Below are 20828 nucleotides of genomic sequence, written 5' to 3' on the forward strand. Positions count from 1 at the left end.
GTTGTAATGACCCCAAGAACCACCAGCATGGAAGCATTATAATCAGCCTAAAAGAGCAAGAGGTCATCAGCATACAAAGCAATAATGGCTGATTTAACATGTAACCCACAAATACTGCACAGCTTTATTATTACTTTACAATTTGCATGTCAGCTTGGATACGTCCTCCCAAATCTAAATCTCTCTGCACATTTTAAATCTGCCCCACCTGCAGTGCAGCATGGTTTCACCAAGATGATCAGTTGAGAGAGATATCTCTCTCTATTCCCAACTCTGAATCAGGACCAGAGTGTGTAGAGCATCCAGAAAGGTAAGTGTGTTTGTGTGTGTTTGTATTTGTGTGTCTATGTGTTCTTATTTGTGTGTGTGTTTGAAGGAGGGGTGCACAGCATTGCTACCAGGGCATTAATGATCTTCTTTCCATGGGTGTCTAGATCCATGGAGTCAGTGCTCAGGTCTATGTTACTGAGTGAGACCTGGTCTCAGTCTGTCTGTACCCTCACACCCCAATTCCTCAGCTTTAAAATATTTTTTCCAAATAGAGTCTGCAGTAGCCTCTGTCTAACAGAATAATACTGTTATCTCATGGCCTCTCTCCCTTAGGTCAGTTTCCAAAAGTGCATCATCAGGTACCGGAACCACCATCTCACCTGTCCCTTATACCTCGCCATATGCATGCACAGGCTCAAGGAAAAGGATGTACAAACAACCCCACACCCCTGTGTCATAGGTCCCCCTGAAACATACACTATCTGCCCTAATCATACCCTGGTGACATACACTACCCACCCTACCCTATGGTACCAGTGATATCCACCCTACCATATGATACCAGTGACATACACTACCCACCCTACCCTATGGTACCAGTGATATACACTATACACCCTACCCTATGATACCAGTGACATACACTACCCATCCTACCCTATGGTACCAGTGACATACACTATCCACCCTACCCTATGGTACCAGTGACATACACTCCCCACCCTACCCTATGGTATCAGCGACATCGCAAACCCCTGGGAGCTTCCTGCTCTGATCGAGCAGGAAGCTCCCCACTGACATCACTGCTGAGGTCAGTGCAGCCACCCACAAAACGGCAGACATTCCGGTTGTGAGCGCTCAGCGCTTGCGACCGGGTCTGAATGGGACCCAATGTCTCATGTATACCATGTGCCTATTACAGTCACACAGCTGTAGGAAATTCATTAACTCTGGGATTGGCAGTCATTTATTTCATTGGCATAGATGAAGGTATCCAGGATTGTGCCAGGAAACATACACCATGAAATCTCTATCAGTATATGACCAATGCTGGGACTCACATTATCTATCTTTGCTGCTAACTCGCTGTAACTATATATAATGTTAAAATTCTTCATATCTGAATCTTCCCTGCAGGTCGTATTAAAGGGGAAACATGTACTAAAATTAAGAGAGTCCTGTATTATGGAACTCAACAAATGGGTGAACACCCACACTGGGGCTTTTGATTGGACTCATGCATCTAAGATTGTTACCAACCTGGGAGGCATCAGGTAAAATGTGATTCTAAACATAGGAGTACATAAAGGTTTTTTCTCTGATGTTTCTTGTATGACACGCCAATGTCCATCAGTTTGATGAAGCAGAAAATGTGACTTTTCGGAGAAGGCAACACTTCCACAATTAGCGGAGGTCAAATTCCGATAGAGGCATGAAAATTGACGGCTTTTCCACCGATGCACCTTCGTTAGCATAGGTGCAGTGACCATTGATTTGCTTCAGAGCCCCATACACAGCAGCGTTCGCTGATCTGTCATTTTAGGCACACGTCTTGTGGCCCCCAAGTTCATTTTGATGGTGAGCTGATCCACTGTAGCATGTCTGTCGGCTTTTACGCACCTTTGTAGCTGACGTTCACCTCTCACATCAATGGTACGTGGTTTACTACAGTTTCTACATTGGTTATTCACAATGGTGCCATTTGTCCAGTCACAACACACCTTCACCACAGCAGTGTGCGAACAGTTTACAAACTGCACTGTTTCAGAAATACTGCCAGCCTTGGCCAGAAAGCCAAGAATCATCCCTTTTTGCAACTCGGATAAATCGCTCTTTTACCCATGACAGCAATGAGTGATATGCGTGCAGACGGCCTATCACACACCTTATATATCCACCAAGCCAACACACGGCACGTGATGTACTTCGTGGACTACACGCTGCCAAAATGTAGGAGGTGGTCATAATAATGTGACTCAACTGTGTATCTATAGCATTTTTTTATATATAACCAGTGGGGGAAATAAGTATTTGCATTGAAAGTAATTGCAGGTTTACGTAAAGGAACAAAAAAAATCTCAATGATACCTAGCCTGTTAGATTGCACTGCAGTGTGTGTGTGCAGTGTGTGTGTGCAGTGTGTGAGTGTGCAGTGTGTTAGTGTGCACACATACACTGACAACAGTGAAAAGTGACAATGATGCCTGCAGTCACACTACACAGACACCTTCTCCTGTCTCCACTCTCCAGATCTATTAAACTCTTTTGACCTAATTCTAACTCTTCCTAACCTAATGCTGCTAATGGCACCTTAATGTCCTGATGGATTACTAAAGTATTTTTTATTGTTATACAGTGTCTCACTAGTCCACCCCACACTCCCACACCCTCTTCCTCCAGTCTCCTGTGTGTGAAATGGCACTCAATAACAAGGGAGGGACTTTTATATGTAATCCAAAACACACAATATCTGATGTTGGGAAGATTACATTTTGCCTTGTTTTGAGATCCAACCATGGTGAGAAGACCTGAGCCAGGACTCGGATACCCGTTTTTTCCCTAAGTTTAGGTGTATTCAGTTTCTAGGAAACAAAACCCACAAATCTCTACTTAGAATGATCTGTAAGCTGTGCATCTAAACCAGATGAGAATCTCTACAGCAAAGTCAAGTGCCACTACTGGCCCCCCACAAGAGAAGACAACTCTCCCAGATTGACCACTGCCCCCCCATGTCCCCATGCCTCTTATTCCTGGTCACACCCACCTATCTAGTGAAAATAGGTGGCCCAGGGGACTGGTGATGCGATTCGCACTGAATTGCATCATCGTAGCACCACCCCCCGCCTTATAATGCCAGTAATATCAGCCTTGTAAAGAGGGGCAGATCTACAATGGCGCTGGCAAGCCCCCTGTTACACCAACCTGGCTGCCTCCACCCAAGAGGGGCAGCCAGAAAGTCAGTAAGTATGCTCTATAGCCACAGAACATTTGACCATTAGTCCTGGGAAGTGTTATGTGATTCCCAGGACAGTCACACTTCCCAGGATTAGAGCATACCTGTGTCCTGGAAAACATGACCATCAAACACATTATACTGATTCCCACTTTGCCTTATTGGCTTATCAATTTATGGAACCAGATAACATCTTAGTGCTATGAGGCTTGTTATATTATTGTTCTATTGTTGTTTTGATGAAATTACAATAAAGGATGTTTAGGAAACTTGTTTACAGGTATTTGTAGAACAACTGTTTCTGTACTTCATAACAACCACCAGATTATATTTTCTAATTCCAAGACAAATTTTTACAGGGCCCTTGCAAGCTTACTATGGGTGACTGCAAAGAGATAAACATGAACAGAACATTACAAAAAGAAAATACTGATAATTAATTTATCTCTTAGGTGACACCTAAACAACATGAGCACATGACTTGGCAGTAAACATAACTACTGTTCACATCATGTCAGTGTGTTATAAATGCATGCACATTGTAATGATTTTCATGAATGGTATGAAATTACATTAAATAAGGCTGAAAATAGATTAAATGCGATTAAATGTTTGAATCCATGGAAACATGGAAGCATACGCTCGCAGATACAACAATTGCACCCCCACCATACAGCCTTGCAGCGTTAGCACCACCGCATAGGTACTCCTTGCAATATGAAAACACAACTTTCAATTAAATACCTGATAACTCCTCAGAAGTTGCAGACATTGCCATACCAATAGAAACCCCTAGACAAACAATGTCACCCATATCTGACTCTTCTTCTAACTGTCTGTCCGAAGAAATTTACGAAATAATTCCAAATGGACCAGCCTCTCCACTAATATTGGTGTCCATTGTGTTTCCTCCATCTGTTATGGTCCCACAATATAACAAAGTAAGAAAGCACAGGAACAGAACAAAAAGGGACAAAGGGCACACCTGGGACTCCTTAAAATCAGAAACCAAGAAAGCATGCCACTGCTGCTACAGCTTACAGGGTCTAGTGTTCTGTACCCACAGATACCACTAATCTTCATTTATTGCCCCTTAAAACTATGTTTCTTCTGGAACTGGAAGATCCAAGCTGCACTGTGGATATGGATATTGCTCAGTTAAATATTATTTTCTCACAAATAGTTGACTGGCAGAAACTAATTACCATTATGCAAACAAACCAGGAATCATTAAGAGATATTGCAAAAAAGGTGTACCAGAGATGAAATATTTTTTCTGGCATACAAGATGTAGACACAAGTGACACACATACTGCGGTGGCTGCAAGTATATTAGTTAAGGATCTCTTAGATTCTATTGAAACCAGATTGTGAAAACAACTCCCTAGCTGGAGAATAGACTGTACAGAATTTAATTGAAAGGGTTGTACAATATGATTATAATATTCTCAAACACAAAACCACTCAACAAAGTCGCTTGCAGCTGAACATCTTGCATTTACAACAAGCACAGTTACAAAACCATAGACCAGACCCGCTACAGGGAGCCCATACCAATATGGACTCCACCAACCGTCTATCTCCAGCTCATCAAAATTCCTCCCCTCCTGCCAGTGCAATACCTACAGTCATCTGCCATAAATGTGGAAAATGAGGCCACATCGGCAAATATTGTAGGGTGCCACCAAAAGACAGACAGATATTCCAAGGACCTTTCCATCAGCAATTTCACAAAATTCCATTCTAGATTCCTAGAATGGACTCTATGCCCTTATTTCGCCCGTCCATGAATGACCAGGGTCAATGAAGCCTTGGCCGTCTACACGGGAGTCAGGGTTCTCCTTGACATGTGAATAAGAACTATGGGCCTGATCAACCCAATACCGTTCTCTTTTTACATCTCATGAATAACTCGAACATACACAAAAACGTTACACAATTGGTAAAAATAATTGTTTATTTTTTCTTTGCAATGATATTAACAGCATAAACTAAATTTAACACATATGTTTCCAAATTCAGTATGATGCAATACTTTTAAACAATATTTGTAAGGATTTGTGTTTGTTTTTCTGAGCATGTACTAAAGTACATGTAAGTTGATTATTGATTTTTCGATTTTTATTTTTTAACAGTAGAATTCTGCAGTATAAAAATATCAGCATTTATATTTACTTATGTTAAAGGTACCTCTACTCATAAGTGCAATTGCATAACTTCATAGAAAACTCATTGAAAAAAAATGTCTCTAACCTTGTAGCTTTTTCTCCCTATGATGGAATAATCAGACACCTCCGTTACTTCGGAAAAATTAACACCTCCGTTACTTCACACGCAGAGGAAAAATGAACTTTCACTTTAGATTTTTTTCCCTTTCTAACAGTCTGTGGTGTCACATCTTGCAAGTGAAGGTAACAGCCTGCTCAGGCCATTAATCATATTTTTATTTAAACATTTTTCCAGTATGTGTACAGGACAGAATTACTTGGTGTGTGGATATAAAATGAATGCAATTCTTCAGCTTGTATGTGACAGTGAGAGTGTGTGTGCACCTGATTAGTCTACTCACAACATTTTTTATCAAGATTAGTTTGTGTAAAAGGAATGTGATTAATTTTTTTTTTTTGCATCTTTCACCTTTTTTTGAGAGCCTCAAACCCTACAGACATTTCATACATGATATTTTATGTTATAGGTCACACTAATGTTTTCATTTTATTCTTAACAATTTTATATTGCTGTGTAGTTAGGAATATTAATATATTATTATCATTAGTGGAAAAAAAGAAAATAGTTTATATCAATTTTCACTATTTTTATTACAAATTTGTTTAACCAGTCACTACCAAAATATTTTAGATAGCTGTGAGTCTAAAAATAACTTATCATTTGGGCGTCAAATTCTGTTATGTTTTCATATGATAAATAGTACTATATCTAAACTTTCATGATGGTTTCAAGTTTCAGAATTACATTTGCTAACTTTGCAGTTTCCCATACTTATTGTGTTATATTGTTCTATACATCCACAGAGTATTTCATTTTCATCAATGAAAATACGATTAGACTTTTCAGTTATACATTACTAGTTAAAAGTGATAATGCAGAAGTTTTCCTGAAGAAAAAAAAGTTTTGTTAGTATATTAAATATTACAATATTTTATAAATTACAATGCTGTAAGTAGGTAGTATAAATAGTTTGGTGATCAGTTACACCAGCCATCAAGATGTCTGTGGGAAATAACACTGACATCAACTATTCAAAATTAGGGAAAAAATATATAATTTTAACTGCCAAAAAGAAAAAAATACTATAATACTATAAGACCTTATACACTTATGTATCAAATAATGCTACAAATATATAGGTTCAATGGAAGAATTTTAATTTTAATATCTAAACTGTTAAATGTGTCTGTACAGCCACACACTAGGGGAGAAAGATAGATAACACTCTGAGATTGATAGTACAGATAGATAACACTCTGAGATCGATAGTACAGATAGATAACACTCTGAGATAGATAGCATACATAGATAACACTCTGAGATAGATAATACAGATAGATAACACTCTGAGATAGATAGTACAGATAGATAACACTCTGAGATAGATAGTACAGATAGATAACACTATGATATGGATAGCACACATATATAAAACTCTAAGATGTATAGTACATATAGATAACACTTTGAGATGGATAGTACAGATAGATAACATTCTAATAAAGATAGTACATATAAAAAAACACTCTAACATGGATAGTACAGATATATAACACTCTGAGGTAGATAGTACACATAGATAATACTCTGAGATAGATAGTACAGATAGATAACACTCTGAGATACTGTAGATAGTACAGATAGATAACACTCTGAGATGGACAGTACAGATAGATAACACTCTGAGATGGATAGTACAGATAGATAACACTCTAAGATAGAGAGTACATATAAAAAAACACTCTAAGATGGATAGTACAGATAGATAACACTCTGAGGTAGATAGTACACATAGATAATACTCTGAGATAGATAGTACAGATAGATAACACTCTGGGATGGAAAGTACACATAGATAACACTCTGAGATAGAGAGTACAGACAGATAACACTCTGAGGTAGCTAGTTCACATAGATAATATTCTGAGATGGATAGTACAGATAGATAACACTCTGAGATGGATAGTACATTTAGATATTACTCTGGGATGGAAAGTACACAAAGATAACACTCTGAGATAGATAGAATAGATACATAACACTCTGAGATGGATAGTACAGATAGATAACACTCTAAGATGGATAGTACAGATAGATAACACTCTGAGATGGATAGTACAGATATATAACACTCTGAGATGGATAGTACAGATAGATAACACTCTGAGATAGTTAGTACACAGGGCCAGATTAAGGTCTGTGGGGGCCCTGGGCAACAAACTTATGGGGGCCCCTCTATACCACCGTCCCTTGTAGAAATACCCCTTATGCAGTGCCCCCAGTAGTGGTCCCCCTATGCAGTGCCCCCAGTAGTGCCTCCATACCCAATAGTGCCCCAGACCCAGTAGTGTCCCCCCCTGTAAAGTGCCCCTTATATAATGCCCCAGTAGTGGTCCCTATACAGTGCCCCAAGTAGTTCCTCCATACCCAATAGTGGTCCCCCCTATGCAGTGCCCCTTATATAACTCCCCAGAAGTGATCCCCCTATACAGTGCCTCAGTAGTGCCCCTTATATAGTGTTCCCAGACCCAGTAGTGGTCCTCCCTATGCAGTGCCCCTTATATAATGCCCCAGTAGTGGTCCCCCTATACAGTGCCCCCATTATTGCACCTTATATAGTGCTCCCAGACCCAGTAGTGTCCCCCCTATACAGTGCCCCTTATATAATGCCACAGTAGTGGTCCCCCTATACAGTGCCCCCAGTAGTGCCCCCATACCCAATAGTGGTCCCCTCTGTTCAGTGCCCCTTATATAACTCCCCAGAAGTGGTCCCCCTATACCTTGTCATCAGTAGTGCCCCTTATATAGTAACCCCAGACCCAGTAGTGGTCCCTCCCATGCAGTGCCCCTTATATAGTGCCCCCAGTAGTCCCCCCTTATGCATTGCCCCCAGAAGTAGTCCCCACATTCACTGCCCCCAGGAGTAGCCCACCCTTATTCAGTGCCACCAGTAGTTGTACTATGCATTGTAGTGCCCCCATGAAGCAGCCCCCCTATGTAGTGCCCCTTACACACACAAAAAAAACCCACAACTTACCTGAAAACCCTCTCCTGACACGACCGCCACTGTCTGCTCTGGCTACTCTTCTCCTGCAGTATGGGAGAGACGTCAGCATCATGACTTCACTCCCATCATCACCCGGGGGGAGTCGGAAGATGGAGCTCATAAGTGAGCTCCACCCGGCTCCCTCTGTTGAAGCAGCAGCCAATGAGAGTCTGTGTGACTCTCATCAGCTGCTGTAACAAACACACAGCTGCAGCTGGCTCACTGCGAGATCTACACTACACTAGCAGTGGGAACACTTAGCGGCAGGTGAAGACACTGGCTGCACCATTGCTAGTGGAGGCCCCTCTGTGTGAGGGGCCCAGGGATGACCGCCCCTGTCACTCCCCCTTAATCCAGCCCTCATAGTACAGACAGATAAGACTCTGAGATAGATACTACAGATAGATAACACTCTGTGATACATAGTACAGATAGGTAACACTCTGAGAAAGATAGCACAGATAGATAATACTCTGAGATGGATAGTACAGATAGATAATACTCTGATATGGACAGTACAGATAGATAACACTCTGAGAAAGATAGCACAGATAGATAACACTCTGATATGGATAGTATAGATAGATACCACTCTGAGAATGGTAGTACAGATAGATAACACTCTGAGATAGATAGTACAGATAGATAACACTCTGATATGGATAGTACAGATAGATAACACTCTGAGATAGATAGTACAGATAGAAAACACTCTGAGATGGATAGTACAGATAGATAACACTCTGATATGGATAGTACAGATAGATAACACTCTGAGATAGATATTATAGCTAGATACCAAACTGAGATGGATAGTACATATAGAGAACACTTTGAGATGGATAGTACAGATAGATAACACTCTGAGACAGATGGTACATATAGATAACACTCTGAGAATGGTAGTACCTATAGATATCACTCTAAGAAAGGTAGTACAGACAGATAACACTCTGAGATTGATAATATAGATAGATAAAACTCTTAGATGTATAGTACAGACAGATGACACTCTGAGATAGATAGTACATATAGATATCACTCTGACATAGAGAGTACAGATAGATATCACTCTAAGAAAGGTATTACAGATAGATAACACTCTGAGATGGATACTATAGATAGATACCACTCTGTGATGGATAGTACAGACAGATAACACTCTGAAATAGAAAGTACAGATAGGTAACACTCTGAGATAGATAGTACATATAGATAACACTCTGAGATAGAGAGTAAAGATAGATAACACTCTGAGATGGATAGTACAGATAGATAACACTCTGAGATGGATAGTATAGATAGCTAACACTCTAAGAAAAGTAGTACAGATAGATAACACTCTGAGATGGATACTATAGATAGATACCACTCTGAGATGAATAGTACAGACAGATAACACTCTGAAATAGATAGTACAGATAGGTAACACTCTGAGATAGATAGTACATATAGATAACACTCTGAGATAGAGAGTACAGATAGATAACACTCTGAGATGGATAGTACAGATAGATAACACTCTGAGATGGATAGTATAGATAGCTAACACTCTAAGATGGATAGTACAGATAGAGAACACTCTGAGATGGATAGTACAGATAGATAACACTCTGAGAATGGTAGTACCGATAGATATCACTCTCAGAAAGGTAGTACAGATATATATTACTCTGAGATGGATACTATAGATAGATAACACTCTGAGACAGATAGTACAGAGAGAGAACATTCTGAGATGGATAGTACATTTAGATAACACTCTGAGATGGATAGTACAGATAGATAACACTCTGAGATGGATAGTACAGATAGATAACACTCTGAGGGGCCTATTTATCATACCTAAACTTTCTCTGGAGGTAATTAGGTTTAGAACTCGCATGGAGTTCTACCTAAGTACCTGAGGAATTCATCATTCCTCCTCTCCATAACTATCTTTTTCGAAAAGCTGTCATTTTTGCGATGACAGCTTTTCAGGAAATAGATAGTTGTCCCTATCTACACTAATTTACTGCAGCTGGAATCTGTGCTGCTCATGCACTGTTACATTCAGAAAACCAGCACATGCGTAGCAATACCTACAGCTGTGGTAATTTTGTGTCCCCCCCTCAACCTCCACCTCCCCCCTCTGCTCACCTCCCCCCATCCCTGCACTTACTTGGCCACTTCAGTGCCTCTGGCTCCGGTGGCAGTGCTGACACGTGTTCTCCCAGCTGACCATAGTAGTTTTGAAATAAAAAAGTTTATTTTTCTAAACTTTATTGTGTTTTGCTGGGAGAACACTTGTCAGACCAGCCTCCGGAGCCAGAGGATGAACTAGAGCGCTAGAGGGAGATGCTGGGGGACCTGTCCATACTGATACATGTGTTACCTGCTATTCGCAACCTCACAGTGGCGTATAGTAACTCAATCAAATTCTGAGAATACATAATTTTCAGAATTTGATGAATACAATAATTTCCATATCCCCATGCTAATGTATGGGGTTTGTGGAAATTAACACAGGGGGACTTAGCAATGAGATATCAGTGTTATCTCCTGTGTTAAGTCTCTCCATAAATACTAAAATAACATTAATTAAGAAAAATTGCCTTAAAAAATTTATTTTAGTGTTGATTAATAGGCCCCTCAGACAGATAGCATAGATAGATAACACTCTGAGATAGATAGTATAGATAGATAACACTCTGAGACAGATACAGTAGTACAGATAGATAACACTCTGAGATAGATAGTACAGAGAGATAACACTCTGAGACAAATAGTACAGATAGATAACACTCTGAGATGGATAGTGCAGATAGATAACACTCTGAGATGGATAGTACAGATATATAGCACTCTGAGATAGATAGTACAGATAGATAAGACTCTGAGATGGATAGTATAGATAGATAATTTTCTGAGATAGAGAGTATAGGTAGATACCACACTGAGATGGATAGTATAGATAGAGAACACTCTGAGATTGAGAGTACAGATAGATAACACTCTGAGAATGGTAGTACCAATAGATATCACTCTAAGAAAGGTAGTACAGATAGATAACACTCTGAGATGGATACTTTAGATAGATAACACTCTGAGACAGAAAGTACAGATAGAGAACATTCTGAGATGGATAGTACATTTAGATAACACTCTGAGACAGATGGTACAGATAGATAACACTCTGAGAATGGTAGTACTCATAGATATCACTCTAAGTAAGGTAGTGCAGATAGATAACACTCTGAGACAGATAGTATATATAGATAACACTCTGAGATGAATAGTACAGATAGATAACACTTTGAGATGGATAGTACAGATAGATAACACTATTACTTACATGAAACCCCTCTCCTGACACGACCGCCGCTGTCCCCTCCGGCTCCTCTTCTCCTGCAGTATGGGAGAGACGTCAGCATCATGACTTCACTCCCATCATCACCCCGGAGGGAGCCGGAAGATGGAGCTCATAAGTGAGCTCCACCCGGCTTCATCTGTTGAAGCATCAGCCAATGAGAGTCTGTGTGACTCTCATCAGCTGTTGTAACAAACACACAGCTGCCGCTGGCTCACTGTGCAGTCTACACTACACTAGCAGTGAGAACACTTAGCGGCAGGTGAAAACACCGGCTGCACCGTTGCTAGTGGGGGCCCCTCTGTGTGAGGGGCCCAGGGATGACCGCCCCTGTCACTCCCCCTTAATCCAGCCCTCATAGTACAGATAGATAAGACTCTGAGATAGATACTACAGATAGATAACACTCTGTGATACATAGTACAGATAGGTAACACTCTGAGAAAGATAGCACAGATAGATAATACTCTGATATGGATAGTACAGATAGATAACACTCTGCGATATATAGTACAAACAGATAACACTCTGAAATAGATAGTGCAGATAGATAACACTCTGAGATAGATAGTACATATAGATAACACTCTGAGATAGAGAGTACAGATAGATAACACTCTGAGATGGATAGGATAGATAGATGACACTCTGAGATGGATAGTACAAATAGATAGCACTCTGAGACAGATAGCACAGATAGATAACACTCTGAGATAGATAGTACAGATAGATAACACTCTGAGACAGATAGTACAGATAGATAACACTCTGAGATGGATAGTACAGATAGATAACACTCTGAGATGGATAGTACAGATAGATAGTACTCTGAGATAGATAGTACAGATAGATAACACTCTGAGATGGATAGTATAGATAGATAACACTTGAGATAGATTGTACAGATAGATAACACTCTGAGACAGATAGTACAGATAGATAACACTCTGAGACAGATAGTACAGATAGATAATACTCTAACACTCTTGGCTAAAGAAATTTCTGCATATAAAAATATAAACCTGTAATACATTTGCTTGTTTATACAAAATTGAAATAATAATATTCTAAGGTTGTGCCTCACAGGAATGGCCCAGGTAGAGAGAAAAAGAATGTTTATAGCAAACTATTTTTTTATTACCAACACAAGCTGGAACGATAGCACATTGAAAGAGCTATGTTATGGAGATATTTGCAGAACAATTGGATACTGCTGTTATGCTCAGAATTAAACTCATATCCCTCCACAACACTGTTTTTTTATCAAGAGATTGCAGGTTTACTTTTTACAAATACCAAAGGCAGGAGATATGCAAAATGTGTTAACAATAAATACATTTGTTTTCAAGTAATGCTAAATATTTATTTAGGGGCTTTGTGTATTGGTAATGTATCAGAATTTGTAGCAAAGATATTGCTTCAATACTATTTCTAAGTATGGTATCTCACAGATGTTAGAAAGTGGTAGAGGTACTCATTTCATAGGGAAAGTGATTTTACTTAATACAAACAGAAATTTAGCAAAACATTTGAGAAAATATATTTTTAAGAAGGTTTCACATCCAAGAATGTGGTGGCCAAAGGAACTGCTAATGGACTTATATTATTTGTGTGTCAACTCCAAACTCTACTTAATTTTTTCTCATGAAGAATGTTTTTTGGAGAGCTTTGATTCTAAAAGACTTAAACTTACTCTCTTCACAGAAGACCAGGACCAAGCCAGTGTTGGACTGGTGCTTGAAGGGCCCACCGGGAAAATGCAGTGGTAGGGGCATGCTTAATGGGTCATCCACCAGAGAGGGTGCAGCCAGCCACCACAAACACTTGACTAACCATTAATCAAATCTTTGTGTACAACAGTTTATAGAGAAGGGAACCAAGCCCCAATGTTGATCAGAGGTTCTGCTCATCCAGGTAATTGATCATTTAATAGAGTAGCAATGTATACTTTGTGGTCTGAAACCTGACACCTAGAGGAGGGTGAGCCCACAGGCAGTAGAGCCCGCTGGGGATTTCCCCTGTAGCCCTGTAGGCCAGTCCAACCCTGGATCAGATCTCATGGACCAGCAGCCAATCAGCAGGTTCCTATTGGCTCACGACTGGTACCTGATTAAAAATGACATTTGTGCTGTTCCTCAAGAGCTGCATGCAGGTATTGGTGGCCACAGTGCTGGCAACAGAAATCTTGGGGCCTGGTACACTGATTTCACTGGGGCCCCACCTTCTCACCACTGTCTCTTTTCCAGCACATCCCTCCCCTGCATGTGTGATTTGTAATGCATGATAATATTAACTGAAATATATCCCAGCCTTTATATAAAATATGACTTACCACACCATCTCTCTGTCACTCATGATGCAGGCTGTGGTTCTTGTCTGTTGTCTCTTGCAAGGCCTTTTTGATGACAGTGCTGTGGATGCCACAGGTCTAGGAGGGATGGTTTATTCAGCCAGCCATCCTCAGTCCTCAGCCTCTCATCACTTGCCTCAGCCCAGAAGCCCCTTATCACCTTTCTCTGTCCCCAGCCCCCATCAACTTCCTGTGCCCCAACACCCATCACATTCCTCTGCCACCTTCACCTTCCTCCATCCCCAGCCTCTATCACCTTCCTCTGCCACCTTCACCTTCCTCCATTCCCAGCCTCCATCACCTTCTTCTGTCACTTTCACCTTCCTCCATCCCCAAACCCTATCACCTTCCTCTGCCTCAGCACACATCACATCCACTGCCCTCACCACCATTATCTTCCTCTGCCACCTTCACCTTCTTCCATCCACAGCCCCCATCAAATTCCTCTGCCACCTTCACCTTCCTCCATCCCCGGCCCTCATTACCTTCCTCTGCCCCCAGCCCCCATCACTTCTTCTGCCCTCACCACCATTACCTTCCTCTGCCACCTTCACCTTCATCCATCCCCAGCCCCAATCACCTTCCTCTGCCACCTTCACATTCCTACATTTCCAGCCTCCATCACCTTCCTCTGCCACCTTCACCTTCCTCCATCCCCAGCCCACATCACCTTCCTCTGCCTCCAGCCCCCATCACTTCCTCTGCCCGCACCACCATTACCTTCCTCTGCCACCTTCAACTTCCTCAATCCCCAGCCCCATCACCTTCCTCTGCCCACCAACCCCCATCAATTCCTCTACCCTCACCACCATTACCTTCCTCTGCCATCTTCACTTTCCTCATCTCCAGCCTCCATCACCTTCCTCTGCCACCTTCACCTTCCTCTATCCCCAGCCCCCTTCACCTTCATCTATCCCCAGCCCCCTTCACATACCTCTATCCCCAGCCCCCTTCACCTTCCTCTGCACATGGCCCCCTTCACCTTTCTCTGCCCTCTTTACCAGCCTCCATCCCCAGCACCATCACCTTCCTCTGCCCATAGCTCCCTTCATCTTTCTCTGCTTGTTCACCTTCCTGCATCCCCAGCAGCACCATCAACTTCCTCTGCCCCAGCCCTCATCACCTTCCTCTGCCCCACCACCTTCCTCTGCCCCCAGCCCCTATGTCTTATCCTCTATACCCTAACTCTTCACCAGAGCAGCATTATAGCCTGCCTGATGAACAGGGAAGACATGCGGTGATGTGAACTATGACACCACAAAACTGACATAAAGGTCATGCCTGGCATGGGATGCAGCTGAGACACCTGGAAGAGCCCATTCCTGCACGGACCAGGCTACAAGGGATCTTGGGCTGGGTGGTGGCTATGCATCCCAGCAGCAATGAGTCCATTGTCCACTGACCCGTTTTGTGCATGCTGGACCTCGGGATCATAGCAGGCGGACAACCTGCACCCTCTATAGTTGCGCCACTGAACAAAATATCTATTATGTCTTCACAAGCTTACTAAGATGGAGTGTAGAGGGTTAAACAGAAACAAAATATTGATGATTCATATCACATTCTAGCGCTGTGACATTATCACCTGGTTAGGACAAATATTTAATCATTAACAACTGTCATAAGATCTTGGCACATAGTGATACATTTATAGTCAGCTGTGTATGAGAACATTCTAATGAGAGTAAATAACTATACAGCATGTTCCTTCAATATATATAAAGAGACTGGCCATACAAATTCCTATAAGGCTACAGATACAGATCAGAGACTCATCCCGTCCTGTGTGACAGAAGCCAAGAGAATGGAAGCCAGACCCAATATAAAGCTTTATCATGTGCATGGGATGGATTCCAGGGACTATCTTCAATGTTACTATGATTCAGAAAGTGCATTCAGAGATGAGACAGTGGTGTTTATTATGGAGAAGCTGCACTGTGCATTAGTAACAGGTGTGTATTCATGATGAATTGTTGCCTCAGATAAATAGCATGGTTATTCTGAATAGCAAAAAATATAAATAAATAGTGTTAAATAAATGGGAGACTTATAGTGTGCAGGCAGGGGTGTAGTGTAGGTAGAGCCAGTGGAGCTCTTGCTCTGAGCTCTGACTCCGGCTGGGGGCACTAAGCATGGTGGATAGGCAGTATTTTTTTCCTTAAACGTTTTAAATATAGACAGCCATGGCAGCTCAGTCCACTGGTCCCATATGAAACTGCAGATGTGCAGAAATATCACAGGCATTGTGTGTGGAGTCATAGAAGAAAACACTGCAGTGATGGACCAATACTACACCACTGGAGAAGTCCACTAACCAACCACACAGAGGCAACCATGTAGAAAAGAATTCATGGAGCAGAGCTGGTAAGAGCTGTAGAAAAGATAAAAGGAGCAGAGCAACAAGAAAGATAGTGTGCGTGTGTGTGTTTGTTTGTGTGTGTATGTTGCTACCAGTTTATTAATGATCCTACCATGGGTACAGTGGCGGCTTCAGAGGTGGGGCTGCAGCACAGGCCAAAATTCAAGTAGGGGAACCACACCAACTGCCAGTGAGTTCTGGATGGTGATGTTTGGCTGCATTTGAAAAGGCAGTGTGCGTGACTCCCCTATTTGATTTTTGAACTGCACTGCAGCCCCACCTCTGGAGCCACCACTGCATGGGTGTATAGAATCATGAAGCCAGTGCTCAGGTCCATGTTACTGAAGTTAGACTTGGTCTCAGTCTGTCCATAGCCTCACACCCCAATTCCTCAGCTTTAAAATATATTTTTTTAAATAGAGCCTGTAGGTCCCCTTGAGACGTACACTATCTGCCCTAACCACACCCTTTCAACAGTCACTACCCACCCTATGCTATGTTACCAGTGACATACACTACAAACCCTGTACCTCTTGCCCCAGATGCATATACTACCCACCATAAAGCACAGCTCCAGGGACATACACTACACACCTGACCCCTTAGTCTCAAGATATACAGTAACCCCCTGGCCCAGGAATGTACACAACCAACTCTATCTCCTGGCCCCTTAGACATATAGTGCCTCCAGCTCTCTGTAATACACTACTCTCTATACTCCCGGTCTCTGGTTCATAAACTACCCACCATAGAGGCACCAGGGACATACTGTACACAACCGGCCCCACTTGCCCTACCCCAGGCCATAGATACATAAACTATCCATTCTACCTTCCTCAAACCAGGGACATACACTACTCACCCTATGCCCCAGGATCCAGGGACATACACAGTCCACTCTACCCACTGCCCTTTCCCCCAAACACCTTCATGGCTTCTATCTTTATTTTATTTGGAGGTGGTCTTGTATTTATCATGTTCTATTTTATTTCATAAACACAATACATTTTGTTTGTTTGTTTGATAATAAAATTAAATAATTTACTTTGTTTCATAATAGATACTGCCCTTCCTGTACACTTGCTGCATCTCAGCTCCATGTGCTGGCTATGCCCAGTCCCCAGACCTCACCTCTGCACTGCCGGATGGGTGTGCACCATAGCATGTGCCTGCTCTGGGCACTGCAGTTCCACACTACACCTTGGTGTATAGAGATACAGTAACTACATTGGTCCTCTGCTGTGCGTAATGGAAACAGGTGAAGCTTTCCCTGCTCACAGAGAGATGTTACTACAGATGTCACTTCCATCCATGGTGCTTTGTCTCAAAGGTGGAAGAGCACCAACCCACCAATCATTATATACACAGCACAGAAATGGCGGCAGACTCTGGAATCAAATAAATATATTCATTTTATTCAATCAGAGAATATTGAGGAATAATAACTAATGTTTCGTTTATATAGATACATAACATATATCACACAAATGCTATTTTGTTATATTCACTGTTTTGCCAAAACAATGTCTCATGTACAGTATACCATGTGTCTATTACTTCATTCACACAGCTGTGGGAAATGCATTACTTCTCAGATTGCCAGTAATTTATTTCATTGGCATAGATGAAGGCACCCAGGATTATACCAGGAAACATACACTATGAGATCTGTATCAGTATGTGACCAATGCTGGGACTCACATTATCTATCTTTGCCAATAACTCACTGTAACTATATAGAATGTTACATTTCTTCTTATCTGAATCTTCCCTGCAGGTCATGTTAAAGGAGAAACTTTGATTGACATGAGCATCGGATCCATCGTTCATCATCTTTTTGTTATCAGTGAATATTTTAAAGAGATCACTATACTAAAATTAAGAGAGTCCTGTATTATGGAACTCAACAAATGGGTGAACACCCGAACTGGGGCTTTCGATTGGACTCATGCATCTGATATTGTTACTGAATTGGGAGGCATCAGGTAAAATGTGATTCTAAATATAGACGAAAATAAAGGATGAGTCAACATTAAATTAAAATATTATAAATGTAACTTAAAGAATAACTGTATCAGTTTTGAATGGGATCAGAGTGTTAGGTGATAATAGTGAATATTTCCTAGTTGGTGGCTGCATTCCTCCCGATTTAACAGATCCAATGTTGCAAGCAGTCATCAAGTCATTAAATACTGTAGGATACCTTACACATAAAGAACACATTCCGTGTTCCAAGTAAAGTGTTTATGCTCTTTGAGATGATTGTTTTTTTTGGCTAAGGTATAAAAAAACTGAAGTGAAACACACAATTCTGCACTGTCCCTTGAACCTGCTGTATTATATGATGTAATGGGTTTATTATTTTAGTGTGGAAGAACAAGACAAGGAAGAAAAGGTGAAGGAAACCATTAAACGCATTGTGCAATTTGACCTCAGCAAAGAAAACCTCACGGATCCAGAAGTGTTACCACAAGCCGACTGTCTACTCACAATGGGAGTGTTGGATGTGGTTAGTCAGGACCAACAAGATTACATCAGAAACCTGAAGAAGATGTCAAAGCTACTTAAACCTGGGGGGAACTTAATTGTAATTGGGTGCTTAAATATCACATATTACACAGCTGGTAATGATAGGCTACATGCATTTAACTATAATGATACTTTTGTAAAAAAGACCCTCACCGATGAAGGATTTGAAATTGGTTCCTGTGAGTTACTTGATACAAAAATTGTGAGTGATCTCACAGATTATAAGCAAGTGATGGTCCTTACTGCTGTAAAAGGGAATACTTAGGATGTCTGAGTAGTGGCCATTGGCTGGATTAATGATTGATTCAAAAGCTTCTTAATAACTACTGATCTACCTTAGTTATTATTACCGTCTATAGCCCTCAGTTATTTACTAAATCTTACATACTATAAATCTCTTATCATGTGACATAGATAACATTTTTATAAATATATATTTCAGTAAATGTTAATTATGTTTCTTATAATTCAAAATCAATTGCTGAAATGGTTTGTTTTTGTGTTATTTATTTAAAGCAAGGAGTTGGGGCATATAATAGGAAGAAGTGCTTTTTAAACTAAACTAACCTACTGTAAAATGCTGTAGGTCCTGTGGCCGGGTAAGAGTCTCTCTGGTCTATACAGTAGTTCGAATGGACTAGTCGGGTGATACAAGTTTAAGGCAGAACTGTTAATCAATTCCAGGATTATGGCAGAAGAATTTCCTGTTGCTGAAAAAAAGTGCCAGTATTTAGGGCCTCGTTCAGAGATGGACACAAACCTATGGTGAGTGGTCTGCGCATGTGCAGAAAGGGTCCTTCCATCTCATGCACTGATCCTCCCAAGCTGCAGAATGAATTGCATGTTGCGATATTTGGGGGGAGGCACAGGGGAGTTCCTGGGCAGTGTTTCCGGAAACAGGTGCGCGTTGCACTCATTTTCTGGGAGGGACGAGGCCAGGGTCCTCATCGGTGGATGCAGATTTCCTGGCCTCGCAGCTACCAGGAAGTGAAACTAGTCAGATGTACCGGCCACTTGCCACTTATCTTGACGGATATTCTTTCAAGTCTGGGGTTCATCTATAACAAGCGGTTATTAATTTTCTGTATGCAGAGATAAAGTTCTCTTCACCACATCTGAGCTAGCGGCTAAAAACAAAGGCGGCCACGTGCTGACTGAATTATTGCCTTCCGGAACTGCGGAAGCTGGGAACATCAGGTTGCTTGTTTGCAAACCAGGACTCTCCATTCCATCTCTTAAAACACAGCTATTATACCAAAACCTCCAATGTTACAGACATTGGAGTGTGATCAATCAGGATTGAAAGACTTATTATATAAGTCAGGTGTAAACTGCGCTCTTGATATAAATATTTTTAAATAAGACTGATATATACATATTTATTAGGGATGTGCAGGCTCGGATAGGTTCGAATTTTCACGCCAAGTTCGGATTTTACCCACCAAAAATCAGGTCTCAGAAAGAGGCAAAATGTCATCTTTCATGGATAAATATCATCATTCCTGACAAAAGTCTATGGAAGATGATGTTTGTCCATGAAAGATGGCATTTTGCCTCTTTCTGAGACCCGATTTTTGGTGGGAAAAATCTGAACTTGGCGGGAAAATTCAAACCTATCCGAGCCTGCACATCCCTAATTTTTATACTGACTTTTCAGTAAATCATACATTTATACATGTTTTTCTATATATGCATGAACATTAGCGCAACATTATTGTCTAACTTACAGTAGCTTATGCTAAC

At 41.2% G+C, this 20828-nt stretch overlaps 1 protein-coding gene across 1 annotated transcript; it reads left to right on the forward strand.

Annotated features, from left to right (window-relative positions):
• Positions 1-16001: 16001 nt before the first annotated feature.
• Positions 16002-19350, forward strand: LOC148509664 (indolethylamine N-methyltransferase-like). Its single transcript, XM_088442905.1, has 3 exons — positions 16002-16149; positions 18334-18541; positions 18924-19350. The coding sequence occupies exons 1-3, from the start codon at positions 16002-16004 to the stop codon at positions 19348-19350; spliced, it is 783 nt and encodes a 260-aa protein (XP_088299031.1).
• Positions 19351-20828: the final 1478 nt, after the last annotated feature.

Source organism: Taudactylus pleione, unplaced genomic scaffold, assembly GCF_031769625.1.
Source record: "Taudactylus pleione unplaced genomic scaffold, aTauple2 ptg000318l, whole genome shotgun sequence".
NCBI lineage: Eukaryota > Metazoa > Chordata > Amphibia > Anura > Myobatrachidae > Taudactylus > Taudactylus pleione.

Coding starts and splice junctions, on each gene's coding strand:
- LOC148509664 (XM_088442905.1), top strand. CDS start 16,002: ATGGAAGCCAGACCCAATATAAAGCTTTATCATGTGCATGGGATGGAT. Junction 16,150..18,333: donor GCACTGTGCATTAGTAACAG/GTGTGTATTCAT, acceptor TCTTCCCTGCAG/GTCATGTTAAAGGAGAAACT. Junction 18,542..18,923: donor ACTGAATTGGGAGGCATCAG/GTAAAATGTGAT, acceptor TTATTATTTTAG/TGTGGAAGAACAAGACAAGG.